The 16,381-nt window shown below is 41.7% G+C and overlaps 2 protein-coding genes and 3 non-coding genes across 27 annotated transcripts in view; all 5 read right to left on the reverse strand.

Annotated features, from left to right (window-relative positions):
• The window catches only part of clasp1a (cytoplasmic linker associated protein 1a), an 85,543-nt gene extending 74,437 nt beyond the window's left edge, over positions 1-11,106 (reverse strand). For 7 of the 23 annotated variants that reach the window (XM_019260408.2, XM_019260411.2, XM_019260406.2 and 4 more), the window contains exons 1-2: positions 10,917-11,106; positions 7,891-8,637 (exon numbers count right to left, since the gene is read on the reverse strand). In XM_019260408.2, coding sequence (XP_019115953.2) covers positions 7,891-8,088 — 198 coding nt within the window. In that variant the 5' untranslated portion in view covers positions 8,089-8,637; positions 10,917-11,106. The remainder of the gene's footprint in view (positions 1-7,890; positions 8,638-10,916) is intronic. The other 16 variants (XM_027278506.1, XM_027278229.1, XM_019260418.2 and 13 more) reach the window with 6 other exon arrangements.
• Positions 11,107-12,370: 1,264 nt separating this feature from the next.
• nifk (nucleolar protein interacting with the FHA domain of MKI67) lies at positions 12,371-16,247 on the reverse strand. The gene is made up of 6 exons (XM_010745221.3): positions 16,002-16,247; positions 15,260-15,388; positions 14,663-14,771; positions 14,274-14,485; positions 13,288-13,350; positions 12,371-13,019 (listed from the first exon to the last, which is right to left on the reverse strand). Exons 1-6 carry the CDS (start codon positions 16,122-16,124, stop codon positions 12,798-12,800), a joined length of 858 nt encoding a protein of 285 aa, XP_010743523.2. The 5' UTR covers positions 16,125-16,247; the 3' UTR covers positions 12,371-12,797.
• On the reverse strand, positions 13,118-13,252 carry LOC113747382 (small nucleolar RNA ACA64). The gene has a single exon (XR_003463615.1). It is a non-coding gene; the product is annotated as a small nucleolar RNA ACA64 (small nucleolar RNA).
• On the reverse strand, positions 13,852-13,981 carry LOC113747379 (small nucleolar RNA ACA64). The gene has a single exon (XR_003463613.1). It is a non-coding gene; the product is annotated as a small nucleolar RNA ACA64 (small nucleolar RNA).
• LOC113747381 (small nucleolar RNA ACA64) lies at positions 14,878-15,007 on the reverse strand. The gene has a single exon (XR_003463614.1). It is a non-coding gene; the product is annotated as a small nucleolar RNA ACA64 (small nucleolar RNA).
• Positions 16,248-16,381: the final 134 nt, after the last annotated feature.

Genomic DNA, 16,381 nt, shown 5'->3' on the forward strand with positions numbered 1-16,381 from the left:
CACTAAATGACCCGCGGACCGGTGGTTGGGGACCACTGCTCTAAAGGATTACCAAGTTATCTGGATCATTTTGTGTGAAAGTGAAGTGTGTGAAAAAATATTTGGGTGCAGCAGTAATTGACTAGCTCGACACCCCGGTTGTCAAAATAAGACAGATTTGCTGAGATCTGATGGAAATTATCCATAAGTCCATGTAAATGCAATTCTGAGATTTCTGAGATTTCTTAATTTCTTAATCATGTTGGAAAACAGAGGCTGAAAACATGTGAAAGGACTTGATCGAACGATATATTACTGAAATGTGGACTAAAACAGTTTTTCGTTTTTTTGGGCGATCCCAAAGGGTGGCTCAATGGCACATTATGGCCATCCTGAGCATACCACTGCACCCCTGCAGGCTGTCTGTGGAGGTTTGACCGATCTGAGCGTCTGACTTGTGGAGCGTGACGTGGGGCTCAGGTTTCCCAAAAGTTGAATCTGGCTCAACTTTTCTCCGATAGCCGGCGACGTTTTTTGCAGCAGCCCTTGTGTTTCCCTGTTCCTGTTTGACCGTGGCCTTAGTCATATCATTTTCTGAACTCATCTGACGCGTTTCAGTTGACTTGACTGCTCCCATGAGTGGGTGTGGCTTCAGCGGTCACACCCCCACAGTCCTGGAGCTGGGAATCCTGCTCATTTTTACCTGATTTTGACACCAAATTTTAGAAACATGACGATACTTTTAATCATTTAAATTTGGCTGGGTGGTTAATAACACTTTCATCTTTGGTCTGACAAACTAAAAACACATACTTAATCTTACTTTACACAGAGCAATGTAAAAAAAAACATTCTGTTTACAGTGTCTCACGTTTTTATCAGCTGTCACTAATTAATACTGTCAGTAACTGGATGACAGGCCAGAATGAAACTTCTTTGTTGTCTGGTTAAAGTGGTCTGCTGCAAGCCAATGTCTTTGGGTTTCTTAAAAGGAAAGGTTTGTCACGTTTTGGATGTCCAATTAGTATTGATGGCAAATGTAGTCAATTGAAAACCATAAATTCTTCGGTGTGTGTTGTATTGACCAGGAAATGGCTCCAAAATCAATTCTTCTTCCGGCACCAGTGCTGTCATTTGACACGCACAGTCATGCAGTTGCTATCAAGGAAGAAGTACAGGCTGTTCCAGCTTGGAGCTTGAAGGTAACGATAGAGAAAAAGAAACGCAGGGATTTGTTTGCTTGGCAACATTGAGTAACTTTGATCAATGAGTACGAGAATCCGAAGCTCGCACACAGTGCATCCTGGTACATGTAGGCACCGCCGGCACAGCTCCACCAGGAGTAGGACTTTCTCGGTCAATAAAATACTGTACTGATAAATATATTTACCGCTGACTCCACTGACAGAGTGAGTCGTCTTCTCTCTCGTCAGTTTCAGGAGTTTCCAAGTTAAACTTTCTTTCGTATCATATTAATAATTTAAGCGTGTAAACTTCAAAAGCAGGGCCTCCAGTATTTGGATCGTCCAGTAGAACATGTATCACATTAAGTAGACTACAGCTGTTTGATTGCAACTCTGTATCCAATATTAAAAGGATTCAGATCTGGATCAGGGACAATAAATATGACCCCTACATCTCTGCTGACATTTTTTTGCACATAAAGACACACAAAAAAAAAAGACAAGAGAATGTGAGAAAACAAGCAGGGTTACAATGAACCTTTTATCATTATGATGTAATGTTCGGTGTACATTCGGCTGTTAATATTGTACTTTAACCACGTGACTCATGCTCGTCTCAGGTATCTGACTCAAATTTAGCAGCACGGAGACCAACCAAGGTAAGTACTTAAAATGCCGCAAGAGGGAAACAGGTCTCTTGCCTTAATAGACCACATTATTCGCTGTACAATATCCTGTTGAGACATCATATTCCCCTGTAGGGCAACCCGAAGCAGCCTTTTATGAGTGCAACTTCAAAGTGATGTCACTCTGCTGCACCCTGGAGCATTTCGCTTGAGCGTTTGAGCACCATGCGACTAATCATCAGTCCAGTCTTTGATGATGTCAGCTGGTCAGTCCTCCCTGCAGCCACAGACTACAGGCTGACAAAACAAAAAGGTTCTGACCTTCCTGTCCTTCTTTATTCTCGTGACGTTCGTGAAACAAAAGTTATTGTGGTGACATACAAACACTGTGCATATCAGACCTTGTGATAACAGTTGTTTCTTGCTGAAGAAAGTCAGAAGAAATGGCATTACCATCCTATATAAAACCAAACAGTAAACAGTAATAAGTGGTTGCGGAAAAAAGCCTTTCAAAAGCCACTCAATGGCTCCCCAAAGACAGTACTGGTCCTTTAGTCTGAATCTGAGAAATACGAGCTCGGACACATTTCACAGACACTTAGCTGAGCTTCACTGGAACCCCGGGAAAGGCCGAGCACAGTGCAGGAGAGACAGGGGTGGTCATGCTGGGTTCCTAAGGAATCTGTGGTTTCCGAAATGAAGAGAGAAACTGAAGACAGGACAGACACATAAATAACTGGGCAGGATAAGAGGTAAAAAAAAATGCCCTGAGTCAGTTTTCCAGCTTGTTTCGAGCAAGCATGAAAGATAACACATAAAAAACAACGGTAGCTGTTACACTGCTAAAAGTAAGATAAAGTTCAAGTGCTGCCTTCCAAATGACCTCTTCTAGGAAGGGGAACAGAATTTGTCTCGTATCATATTGGCGGTATGAAATCTACAGTACAGTCCAAAAGTTTGAAGTTTGAACTCATTCAATGGCTTTTCTTGATTTTTAGATTAGCGCTGATAACGTTTATGACATAAAACATGTGGAATTATGTGGTAAACAAAGCAAATTACATTTTATGTTTTGGATTCATCAAAGTAGCCACTCTTGCACACTCTTAGTATTCCTCTCAGTCAGCTTCATGAGGTAGTCACCTGGAAGGCTTTTCCTTCATTCTGTGGTCCAATTTATCCCAAATAAAAAAATTTAAAAAACCACTGGACGAGAAGGTGGGTCAAAACTTTTGCTTTGTACCGTACATCAGGAACGATCCATATTTTTAAAAAATCTAATCTAATAAAATGTCACGCCTGTGGTCTTGCTCAGGCCACAAGGCCCAGACAGGGCTAGCAACAACATTGCAGGTGGCGTGGCACCGGGTTGTCTGAGCGATTGCTTCAAGCCTCGTCAAGCCGGAAACCCGTCCTGCCAGCCCTCATCGATTCAGTCAGTAAACCGGCTCCGCTCTGCACAGGGAGAGGCAGAGATGAGAATGATGGAAGGGAGAGGTGACGTGATGGATGCGTACTGAAATAGTGTGTGGAACGAAAAACAAAAAGGGTAGGGGGACGTACGAATCAAATCCTTGTTTACGGTTTGTTTACTGCGGTTTTACCGTCCTGCGGCGAGTTCAACGTCGTGCTAAATCTGTCAAAACAATCGATGCGATTGTTGCACAGAGGGGAAGCTTTGAAAAACATGTGTCAGTCAAATGTCTTTACTTGCTGTGAGCTTTTTCGAATTCAAATTCTCTGAATGTCCCGATCATGTTCTGTTCAAAACAAAGAATGAACTTGAAGGAGAGTAAGAGGAGGCAGCCTTTGATTCAAGTAGTACTACTGAAGGTGAGTTTGCCATAACACACTAACCGTGTGCGGTCAGCCAACGCTGTTGGCATGGTGATTTATATGAATCTTATTTCAGTGTTGTGCTTTAGGGTCAGGTAAGTGCATGAAATGAATAAAAAGACGTGTGACTCAGCAGTGTGTTGAATGCGGTCTCGGTGCTCACGGGCTACTGCAAAAGTCTGAATCTTGAGGTGGGTGTGGTCTCTGCATGGCACAATACAGGATGAACCGCAAATTATGAAGCAGACGGGGGAACACTTGACATGTCAAGCAGGGTTGTGTGCATGCATTGTGAGCAGATACGCCCAGAAACACACACACAAACACACACACACACACCTGCCACACTAAATTTAATCTCGTCTGCAATTTATCTGAAATCACTGGGAACACGGGGTGCTTCTGACAAACACGGCGCCCCCTCAGCCACTCTTTCTCCCTTAACAACACCACACCTACTGCATTTAGCCGATCGTTAGGTGCACGCGGACTTCGTTCTTCGTTCTGAGCTAATTTAGCAGCTGAATCCACAGCTGGGATGTGGCTGCTGACTTGACACACCCCTGAGATGGATGGGACACAGAAGGAGATCGCTTTGGAAAATGACAACTGCATCAAGAGGTGTCCATCGACAGCACACATGACTCTTTTCATTTGAAATTGCACGCGCATGAATCATTAATGGCTCTATTTAGAAACGGTCGGAATAGCCTGGCAACAGCCATCGGTGATGTTCAGTGCTGTCCCCCGCTCCTTTAAGAAGACACTGCTGATCACACCGCACGCAAACGCAAGTGTGTTCCATTTCAGTGTCTCATTACAGTCATTTGTGTACTGTATTGGGGCGTTTAGGGAAGAGATGGTGACGGGGGAACACATTATGTATTTGCTGGACAATTCTTGAGAAGGGCATTTCAGAAGAGTTTTATAGGACTGTCATTTCTGTGACCCAAGGAATTGATCACATTTAAAAATACCCATAAGATTTGATTTTCCAAGGTAAACAAATCTACTGTGCTGTGTACTAACATTTTCAAGTGTGTTATCAACCTTAAAGACAACCTGTGATGCATACTGTGTATGGATACTTTGCTTGGCAACAGGTTTTTATATTTATTTAACTTTTATTTAACCAGGAAGGATCCCATTGAGATTAAAAACCTCTTTTTCAAGGGAGTCCTGGCCAGGTTACTGTCGGTTACCAAGTCTGTGGCACAAGAATGAAATCCTCTATTATCATCTTGTACGTGTGTATCTTGTATGCGATTGCACCATCACAGCTCAGTTGTGTGTGGTGTGACAGATAGCACACCTGAGGCTAACCAGACAAAAGTTATTTAGAGTGCGCTGTCAGTTAAGACGTGCAAACATACTGCAATGTTTGAGTAACCGTCAATCTCACGAAGGCTTCCAGCCTGAAATTTCCTAAAATAATAAAGAAGCAATGTGTAAGATATGGTCAGAATTATAGTTTGTGAATGTTTGAACAGCTATGATGTTAGGTCAAATATGTCTATTATTGTAGCCCATACTGTCTCTTAATACCACTTATGCCTCAAAAGGTAATAGTGAGGCACTGGAGCGTCCAGTCGGCCCTCAGTCCAACATGTAGACCGAGAAATAGAGAACCGGGCTGAGTGAAGGGTTAGTGCTGTTGTTAGTCAGACAGACAGCTGCTGAGGCCGGGCCAGACCCGGACCTTCTTAAGGAATGAAAAACCCAGAATCACGCCAGAATCTGTGCTGATTCAGAGCTGTTTAGCAGCGGGAGGACGGAGAGTTCAGAGTTTGTTTGTTTTTTAAACTTTCAGTATTAAAAAGTGGATTTACTGTCACTCTCACTTCTCAACCTGTCTGCAGCAGAAGAGGTCCGGACATGCATTGTTGTTATTGTAGGCATGTGCTGGGCACCCAGAGCTCCCATTTTAAAAGTTGCTCATCGTCTTGCAAACAGACCAAAGTATTACATGTAGCCATCATGAGGTAGTTATTACAGCATCCTTTTAAACACGTTTAACGCAATCAGATATAAAACTCTATTATTGTGGGTTTATACAAGTTAGTAGGTTGGTTGTTACCTGTTTGAATCAACACAAATGATCCAGCTGTCATATTTTAACCACTTAATCTTATGAGAATAAGTTAGTTTTACATTTTTAGGACACTGAGAGGTTTATAATGCGTGGGAGGAACAATTACACATTGCTCTTGAAATATAACATAAAAATGTATTTTTTTAAAAATGTCCACCTGATAAAGGCCTGAGGTATAATAGCAGTGTTACTGTAGAAATCATGTAATCTTTTCTATCTGTCTTTTGTCGCGGACCCTAACTAAACTGCACTGCTAGCTTGACATGATGTTAAACTCCTTCCAGTCGGGGAAATACAATGACGAGCACGCTGAGTGATTCTGTTCCTCTGCGAGAGGAGCTTTCACCTACGCTTGACCTGTCAGCTACCAATCTAATGTTTGTCATCTAAACACGGAGGGTGCAGCAAAGAAAAGGCACTGAACGTCTGAACTGTACAGTAAAGTTTAGGTTAGGAGAGCGTAAAACACTGTAAAGCTCTTCCTTTCAACAGTTGCTTGGTATTAGAGGCATCCGCCCAAAGCTCCATTTATGGTGAATGAATCCATCACCCCCTCTCCCTCTCCCTCTCTCTCTCTCTCTCTCTTTCTCTCAAACTAAATAGTTTCCACATTAGTTGCCAAGTGATCAGCTAGCCTTGCGCTGAGGACACTGTCTGTTGGGCTAACAACATGAGTAGCACCACTGGAAAAAGAAAAAAGCACAACTGTGTTTTTCTATCACTGTTATCAGACCTAAAAAAAAAAAAGAGGAAATGTCATCGCCTGCTTACGACAGGTTGACATCCTGACCCACCTAAGCCTTCAGGAGCTTTTTAGCACCAAGAGACACAAAGAGAATTCTGTTTCCAAGCGTGTAGGTTTTATGCTGTGCTTACAAGAGAGAATTTGAGATTTCTACAATATAGACAAGGCCAAGTTTTAGTTTAGCACAATGTAGGGAGGTTTGTTGACTCCTCTTTGTGAAGCCCCACATCCGCCAGGTTCAGGCCTTCCAGTACCTTCAGCTGTAACCAGGCCAGATCCAATTAAGCCTTTTACTCTCCAAGTCCTAAACACACATTTCAAACTCTCTCTGGCCTCCAATCACCACTTCTCTGTGCCAGACTTCTCAGAGCGAAACAGCAGTACAACACACACACTAATTTGCAGCACACAAAGGCCGGCGTTTCGGCACAACATACAATCACTGAGCACTGAGACTGCAGAGGACACAAAAAAAAACTAAACGCTTTCCCCCCGTCCTCGCTGAGATACAGTATGTAAGGCGGTGGGGGGCAGGCTTGGCTTTGTTCAGGCAGATATCTCTGACATTTTTAGACCCACATTAGAGCAAAAGCAGCATATCCCCGACATGAAATCAGAGCTTTAGTAAACAACAGGTTCTTACAGTCACGGCAGAGAAAAGCAACCCGTGGTTGAGTGCAGAAAGAACTGCTGGCGTAATCACAATTCAGGGTTAGATAAAATTGTGCCCTAGATTGAACTCCAAAATAAAAGCACAATCAATCGCAGGAGAAGAATGTGCGCCAGCTCTGTAGCGGAGGACAAAACAATAATGTTATGAGCCTCTGCCTGCATGAGAACATTTTGCTTTACTGCACAGCAAACAGGCAGAAAAACTGGAAATCCCTCCTTAAACAAACTAGGAAAGGGCCATTATATGTCTGTACAATGATACGGACGCACAGAAAAGAAACAGAGAATTCTGCAACAGGCTTAGACTGTAGCATAGTCATTAGTATCTGTTATATGTGTAAGGAAAACTGTTGATGTTCAGCCCTGTCTGTACATTTGAAAAGAGACCATGTTTTATGACTGACAGCCATTTAAACCAGAGATAAACGTCAAGTTGCTCTGAATGAGCACAAGTGAATGAGCTGTAACAGACATTTACTCATAAACTGTTGGCAAAGCAACCGTTCAGGCAACGCAACTCCTCTGACATGAGAGGAGAGTCAGTCCACAAATAAAAATAAGTTGTTCATTTAGAATAATTAGTGCACACAGAGATGCCTGAGTGCAATAATGTATTTCTGTCAGCTCTTGCACAGAATGCAAACAGGCTGAGCTATCTGGTCAGTGTAAAGGCTGTAAACCCATGTGGGTGCATGAGTGTTCCCACAACTTGATACTGTCCCATAATCCCTATTGTTCACAACGCGTTGCATTTACCTTGAAGTTGCTGGAGTTGACCCAGGAGCTGGCAATGCCGTCAACCATCTTGTCCAGTGCGGTCTGATCCTGTTCCAGGTCGTGGGACTTCTCCTTGTCCAAAATGTAATCAATGATCTCTTGCCCCACCTGCAGCCGTCGGCCCATGTCCTTCTGCAGGACTTGGGCCAGGCAGTTCTCCATGCTGGGCTCCATCATCCTCGCCTCTGATAACCAAACCCTCAGGATTCCTCAGTCTGCCTGGCTGAATGACTGACTGGCTGGCTGGCTACTAACAATCCTCCACTGCTCAAAGCAGCGGGAATGACAGCTAAACAAAAGGAGCCCCAGTTAATAAGTGTGTCTGCTGGGTGACCCGGAAAGGGATGGGAGGAAAAGAAAAGAGCCAAGTGTACACAGTCTGTTTGTATTTTTATCCCAGAGGACAGGCCTTGTTCTTTGTGTGAAGTGCTAGTTCGCTAGCAGGCTAGTGGCCGTGCCCTAGGGAAGGATGGAGCAGGGCTTGGGGAATGGCAGCAATGCACCATGTGTGTGTCTGGACAGCAGCTGGGGAAAGTTTACTACTCCCTCCCACTTGGGTTTTTTTCCCCCCCTTCTTCTTCTCTTAAGAGGAGTCAGAGCCAAACCGCTATAGCAGGGCTAGAAGAGGTGGTTTTGGCAAGCAGAGTGCAAGGCAGCAAACAGAGAGGGATGGAGAGGGCTAGCTTAGAGCTCCATGTCTTGTCCCGGGATCTGCCCTGGAGAGCCCTGGAGAAGCAGGAAGGACAATGGAAGAGAGTCAATTCATTATTAAGCTTACAGTCAGACAAGAGTTGTTTATAGAATAATATAATATATGATAAATTATATAATAAAAAACTATATGGCCAAAGGTAGGACATCCTCTGTCCATAAAGGAAACCATAACAGTCAGACTGATTAATCTGCAGATTACTTTTACCCAGTGTCCATGGTGATGTTATCAAATTGCTCATTTTGTCCAACCAACATTTCAGAATCCCCCAAAAAAAGATATTAAGTTTACTGTTGCATGAAGCAAAGAAAAGTGGCAAATCCTCATGTTTGGGGAGCTGAAACCAGATAATGTTTGCTTTTGCTTGACAAAACGCCTTAAACGATCAGTTCTCACAAAAACATTTTACTGTCAACTAATCAATGAATCGCATTTTTGTGACAAGGTTTGTCCCTTTTTTTTTTGTTTGTTTGGTTGTTTTAGCACGTCTGTGCACAAAGCTAGCTCCATTAGAGAACTGGTTTTCCCAGTTTGGTGTGTAAAGAACTGGACCGGCCTGCACAAAGCCCTGATCTCAACTGCATCGAACATCTTTAGGATGAACTGGAACGCCGACCGTGAGCCGGGGCTTACCGACATCAGTGGGCAACCTCGCTAATACTCTTGTAGCTGAATGAGGGCAAGTCTGCACGGCCAGGTTCCAAAATGCCTCCTTACCAGAGTCTTACTCAAAGAGTCGAGGTTGTTGTGGCAGCAGATTAATGCTCACGGTTCTGGAATGAGATGTGCCACAATCACATATGGTTCTCATTTTTGGGGTGTCCAAATACTTTTGGCCATAGTGTAAGTAAGTCTCCAGTATGTCAGGGTACTTCCCAACAGAATGCTGAATAAGCTAATGTTGCTGAGCCACACACAAGCAGCCGGTGATGAGAGTTAAAGCCAACGCTGCAGAAACAACAAACGTGCTCTCGAAAAATATGAAACAGGAATCAAAAATTAACATTCACAAACACGACAAGACAGAGCTGAGCTGAGTTTTAAGTAAGAGCCTCACGAGGACGTCACTGCGGTTATTTATTTGCTCCACATCCAGACTGATAGATCATATGCCGTCTCTTCCCTGTCAAATAACCCTGAGGCTTTTTCTTGTGACAAGATTATCTAGCAGAGAGGAATGCTTGAATAACCCCTGATGTGGGCCTTTGTTCCGGGAAGTGACAATCAAACATGCAAATCTTGGAGCCGTCTAGAAACTCTCTAGACTTATAACCTTCTTGGTGCCATAATGTGTGTACACGTTACTTTCTCCTTCTTAATAGTGCAGTCATGCCGTTGAAACAATACATAATGTGAAGAAGTCTCCTTTTGTACTATTTGCCTATGGTAACAGCTGCTAAATGTATTTGTTTGTATTTGTTTCCCCGGGTGTTGTGTACATGTGTAATTCATCTATTATTAAAATAAAAATATGGCCAAGTAGAAGCTGCATTTGTTGGATCGAGTTAAAACAGATGACAGGACAGCATTATAATGAGGATAATGCCCTGGCCTGCAAATGTCACATCAGAATAATTGTTTTATCTGTCAAAGTTATGGTAAATTGATTGTTTTTGGGGGTTTTTTTTACCATATTGTGCAGATCTACTTTGCATTAGAGTGTAAAAGTGTGTCTAGTATGAGTAAAGTTTGAAGCTGGGCTGGTCTCGGTGTAATACATTGTAGTAATAATGTTCAATTTAAGCCATAACAATTGAATACATGTCAGTTATGTTTCAGTTTTATTCGATTTTAACATCCTTTTCTGCTCTATTTACATCAGACCTACTCTCAGCTTTGGACAGGGCCACTCATCCCTGACACACACACACACACACACACACACACACACACACACACACACTCTTTTTTTTGTACGTTAGCTGAGCTCCAGCTAGCTCAGAGGCTGACCATCACTGCTAGCAACCCCCCGGTTGAAGGAGCGCCTTGACAGCTTCTAGCGTGGAAACACAAGCCTCTCCTGAATTTTACCGCCGTGCCCGTGAAAACACGAACTGTCTTTTTTTTGTTTGTTTATCCTGTGAAACAGCTGGCTAACCTTTCCATCGTACCACACAGGGGGTAGGTGTGTAGGGAATAAAAGCTAAAAAAAAAAATAAAAAAAAAAGCTAGCCCCCCTAGCGAAGCCCTTCCTTTCAATGAGACGTCAGTTCACAGACAGCCAGCACAAAGAGGAGAAAATGTGACAAGGAGGCGAGGAGGTGTACCTACATCACTCCGCGTTTCTACTCACCATATCCTGCTTAAAACGCAGCACCCGGTCCGGCTCTTATTTGTCGTTGTACATAAACAGTCCACGGCCTCAAATCTGTCTTTCTCTTTCTCTTTCTCTCTCTCTCTCTCTCTCTCTCTCTCTCCACCCGGAATTCTGCCTGCAGGACAAGAATGGGATCGTCGTGCGCATGCGCAGTCGATTCAGGGATGATGTTGGCACTTGGAAAACTGTCGCATGGCAATGCAACAAAAAAAAACTGTGTCGGTGTGTTCCATGGAGACGTATCAGTTGACGTCTAGCGACATCTACTGGACACGCGCGGTTTGTGATTGGTCGTTTTTTTCACTCAGCAAGGACGTAGAACGTGTTAACGTTTCACCTCTTAACTGTTGCGTTTGGAACGGTTTAACGGTTCAGTGTCCGGCACAAAATGGCGGATTAAGAATAACCCTCCCAAAACAATTGTTTACGTCACGTCATTAATTAACTGTTTTATTTCAAACTGCTGTCAAATTAGTAAAACATTATAAAATTACCAGCAGCCCCACTAAAATGTACTTCAGAGTGAGAGTTTTTCACTCTTTTTTAAAAACTTTTTTTTTTAAGTTTTGGTTTTCATTCAGTGTAGTTTCCGTTAGTTTTCAGTGTGTTTGCTCGTTTCAGTTTAGTTTATTATTTCAAAATGTTTGTTAGTTTCAGTATTCGTTTTTTTTTGTCCAATTATTATATTTATTAAAGCCAAACATATATATATATATAGACCTAGTCTCAATAAATATTATCCACCAGTACCTCCTCCTGTTTATGTTTATAAACTAACTATAAATTGAATTGACAGTCTTAAACTAAATTAGTGTATTTTATTTTGTTGGTTTTACACAATATCATTTGTTTTTTATTAATTTTTAATTTTAATGTCAGTTAACTGAAATATTTTTTTTACACCTATTTCCAATTTTTAGGTTTAATTAACTATAACCTTGGTACCCACAACAAACTACTTTTCATTATGTACAGGTTATTATCCAACAGTTTTGCATTGAACTTTTATAGTCTCTACTTCAAATAACATGACAATATATCATTTGTCATTAAAATCACAATTTTCTCTCATGATATTTACCTTTTTATTTCCTATTAACAGCAAGCAATAATGTACTGTACACAACCAATATAATTCATTAAGAGTCAAAGCTACAACACACTCCATTTGGTGGTGCAAACATAAAAAAATGTATTGTTATAATAGTGGAATTTCATATTGTGGAACTTTAGGCCTTTTGATTTCTCATAAAAGTACAGTTAATAACATTAACAGTTCTTTTAACGCATCAGTGAGCCAGCATGCATAACACCAGGACCTTCAACCTGAAGCAGTTAAATGGAATTTAGCCATGTTTATTATATTTACACCTGGGCGTTGTTTTAGATGGCTTGTTCTAAAATAACATATTGAAAGAACAGTGCAAGAGTACATTATCACATCATTTATTTTTATAAATCATAGTTTACATTGTACAAATTTAACCACACCTTTTGTGTGGTTATGAAGCAAAAGAAAAATGTCCATTTTTAACATTACAGCCTTTATGGCAAAACAAACAGCCTACTCCAAGACTGAAATGCACATTTGTCATATGTCAAAGAAGTCCATGGCCAATAAATCAGGCTCATGTTGATGATGTTGCGAACACCATCCATGACGCTCACCAATGTTATACCCACAATGATGGTGCAGTCTTTTCATAAGAGCTTCTTTTTCAAATGTAATGTATATTTCCACATACTGACAGACATATGTCCTGTGACTCTCAAAACAAATCACAGACCACATGATCCTGATATATGTGCCTGTACCCCGGCAGCCAGAGTACCAAGTCCACAATAAAACAAAGACTTTCACTCCGCCTTAGCATCCTCTTCAGATGGTCCCTCGCTCTCTGAGTCATCGTCCTCCTCATTGTCACCCTCTTCTTCCTCCTCCTCCTCCTCTGAGGAGCACTCTTCATCTTTCTCTACAGCAGGCATCCTAATGACAATTTCATCATCTCCATCATCATCATCAACGACTATGGACTTTCTCCTCTCCAGGAGAGAGGGGGTGCAGACTGGTGTTGTGTCCTGAAGGAGAAGAGAGGATCTCATTAGCCACATATTCTAGTACAGAGACAAACATATTCTAGTACAGAGACAAATTATGTCTTCATCAAGTTGACACATTATGTTAGTACATGGGTTTTATCACGCAGTCACTAAAAAAAAGACACACGCAATAAGCTTTATGCACCACAGTACTGTAGGCACAGTTATCTGACCTCAGATCACTGATTTATCTGGGGTCATTTTCAGTCCGTGCCAAAGCTAAATGTAACAAAAGTGTTGGCCTTACATCACTACATGTAGACGCATTCATGGAATCAGACGACTGTTTCTTCGGAGGCACCTGGGCAGCCTGGGAAAACAAAGAGAGCACTAAAGGTTAATATAATTCCAACAAAGTGTAAATACTTCCAGCAGTTCTACGATGTTGTAGAACTACAAAACTTTACGTTTGATTGGAAACTGATAATTAGACATTTCATTTTGTCCCAAGACTTTGGAAACTACTGTCAGATCATTGGTTTAAAAACACATATTTGATCTTTGCTAATGGGAATGGTGTATGTGTTTATTTGCATGCAGAGCAGAGAAGTGAGATATGATCACAAATGATCACTTGAGACACATTTTGATTAAAGGGGTGAACTGACATTTCATCATCACAGTCAAACTCTACAAATGTGCAGCCTTTGCTATAAATGAGCCCCCGCAGGGATTATTAAAGTACTTCTGATTCTGACAAAAAAAAGCACTGAACATTGCACATCTGCATTTGATTGTTCTGACTTCCATTGAACATTTTTCATTCCAGTCTTTACACTGTAGATTTATTATTTTAGTTTTTTCCTCGTCTTTTTGTTGGAACATGGGTTTTATCGCTCTGCCAACAGATGAGCAGGAGATAAGCTTAATGCACCAGCATACTTTAGGCTCAGTTATCTGACCTCAGACCACTGTTACATCTGAGATCATTTTCAGTCTGAGCCAAACTTCAAATTAAATCCCTCATCTTGGTGATTTTTTAAAATCAAATTAAAGAGTGAAAATATAATGTGTGAAGTAACATACTCAGAGCTGTCCACTTAGGCGTGTGTCAATGCAAGTATAAACAGGGGCAAAGTTCTGGGTCAGGTCGACTGTTTATATACTATGGATGACTATTCCAAGCACTTACAAATCGAAGGTTGAATGGGTGTTGTACACTGTACAGACTGTAAAGTCAGTTGAGGCAGATTTGTGATATTGTCTTCTATGAATAAATGTGGTACGACTTACAAATCCAGGGAAATCATAGTCGATGCCGTGCGCTGCCAGTCTCTTGCGGAGCTTTGATTCTTTCCGCAGGAGTTTGTCTTTCAGCTTGGCGACCTGCTCTGGCGTGCGTTTCTTGTTGTAGCGTGCGACAGCAGGATATGAGGGCTTTTTAAATTCCCTTTGGGAGCCAACAAACAGCTTCTCGTGCACTTTTTCTGGTTCAATCACGTGACCTGGGGAAACAACGAGATGTTGTTAAAGCTATTTACCAACAAGTGTGAAAAGTAGCTATAAAATAACACCTTTACAGTAATTATTTCTGGAAACTGAGCTAAAAAAATTCATTCAAATTTTATCCAATTTAACCTGTGTGTGTCAGGACATCATGATGGTACTTGAACAATACTCACATTTGATGAGTCTCTCTCCCATGAGGTAATTGTTCATGGTCTCTGCAACAATTTTGGCCACTTCATCGCAATCAAACTCTATAAATGCGTAGCCTTTGCTTCCACCTGTCTGCAAGTAAAAGAGACAATAACAGAAAGAAAATTAAGATTAATACTGCATGGATTTACATTCCATTCTTTACACTGTAGATTTATCATTTGAGTTTTCCTCGTGCTTTTGTTGGAACATGGGTTTTATCGCTCTGCCAACAGATGAGCAGGAGATAAGCTTAATGCACCAGCATACTTTAGGCTCAGTTATCTGACCTCAGACCACTGTTACATCTGAGATCATTTTCAGTCTGAGCCAAACTTCAGAGGCAACACTTCCGACTGTAAAACCCTCCTTTAATTTAACTTGTATCAAATTAAAGTTTGAAAGATTAGACAGAGGACAACACCAGCTGCAGTACAAAAGGAGGAAAGTGGTGCGCAAATATAAAACAAGACGGTTTGCACAACTCAAAAAAAAGATTACACGGTGGTGGAAGAAACCAACTCAATTTTGTACAGTTAGACATGTGAGACACATTTGTGTATTCATACAGTCTGTGCTACCTTTTTACTCCTGGACAGCCGCAACCTCAGGACTTTGCCAAACTGCTCAAAGTAAGTCTTGAGCTGAGGTTCAAACAGCCCGAGTGGCAGGTGACTGACGTAAATCACTCCGGGGGTCAAATGGATCCCCTGTGAACAGAAAATACAACAAACAAGAAAACAAAGTTATGTAGACGACAAATTAACACGTACATGATGCAAAGGAAGAATCAGCGTTGGACCAAGAGATATGAATTCATTCTGTATGTAAAATAATGAGGTATGTGTCATATACACAAATAATGAAGCAAACAAGAAAGTGCTACACAGATAAACAGAGAAAGTAATCGTTGGTTACAGTAGGACAAGTACAGGTAGAAATAAACAACAGTTCAGGGTGCTGGTGTTGCGCAGGTTGGCTCACAGGCATAATTACGGTAATTAGTAACACCTGTGCCCTTCTTTGCTATGCATATATAAAGCACTTTTTAAAAACATAATTATATATAGCCTATAAGAAGGAGCAAAGAAAATAGTGGGTTTAATACCGTTTATACAAGGGTTTGAAAACAGTAAAAAAAAAAAAAAAAAATGTTCACGCAGCTGAAATTTCTAATTAGGTCACAAAATCCGACGGGTTACAGAATAACGCGTAACACCTGTCACCTCTGGGTAAACACCGTGTTTAATGAAACACCACAAGCAGAGGCAGCCTCGTGTGACGTGAGCTCGTGTCTCTCTCAGGGCCGCACGTTCACCTCACCTTGCCGGGTTTGTTCTTCTTCGCCTCCTGAACCTTCTTCTTGAACTCAGACTCTTGTTTGGGGTTCAGAGCCAGCAGCTCTTTCGCAGGCTTAGCCGCCGTTTCTGCTTTGCTTTCGGTCATTTTCGTTTAATTGTTGACACGAGACATAAATTGTCCCAAAATAAAAAATGAAAACAAGCCCGAGTCGACTAGCTGTATACGAACCACGCTGGTCTCTTCATCCGGTTGCACATGTGGTGAGAGTCAAAGAAGGAGAAAGGAAGGTTTTTGCTAAATGTTATTTACAGTGGTCAGGTCGGCACAGCGCCATCTACAGGCCAGGAGGAAAAGCAACAATTAATCCAACTACATGTAGCGATGCCACAGTGTAGAATGAA

The sequence above is a fragment of the Larimichthys crocea genome, chromosome I (genome assembly GCF_000972845.2).
Source record: "Larimichthys crocea isolate SSNF chromosome I, L_crocea_2.0, whole genome shotgun sequence".
NCBI classification, from domain to species: Eukaryota; Metazoa; Chordata; class Actinopteri; family Sciaenidae; genus Larimichthys; species Larimichthys crocea.

Bases quoted from the DNA above. Each gene is read 5' to 3' on its own strand.
- nifk (XM_010745221.3), bottom strand. From the start codon at position 16,124: ATGACCGAAAGCAAAGCAGAAACGGCGGCTAAGCCTGCGAAAGAGCTG. The intron at 13,351-14,273 runs GTAAGTCGTACC...TTGTTTTCCCAG, and splicing joins ACTATGATTTCCCTGGATTT to GCTGCCCAGGTGCCTCCGAA. The intron at 13,020-13,287 runs GTAAGGCCAACA...CTTCTCCTTCAG, and splicing joins ATGCGTCTACATGTAGTGAT to GACACAACACCAGTCTGCAC.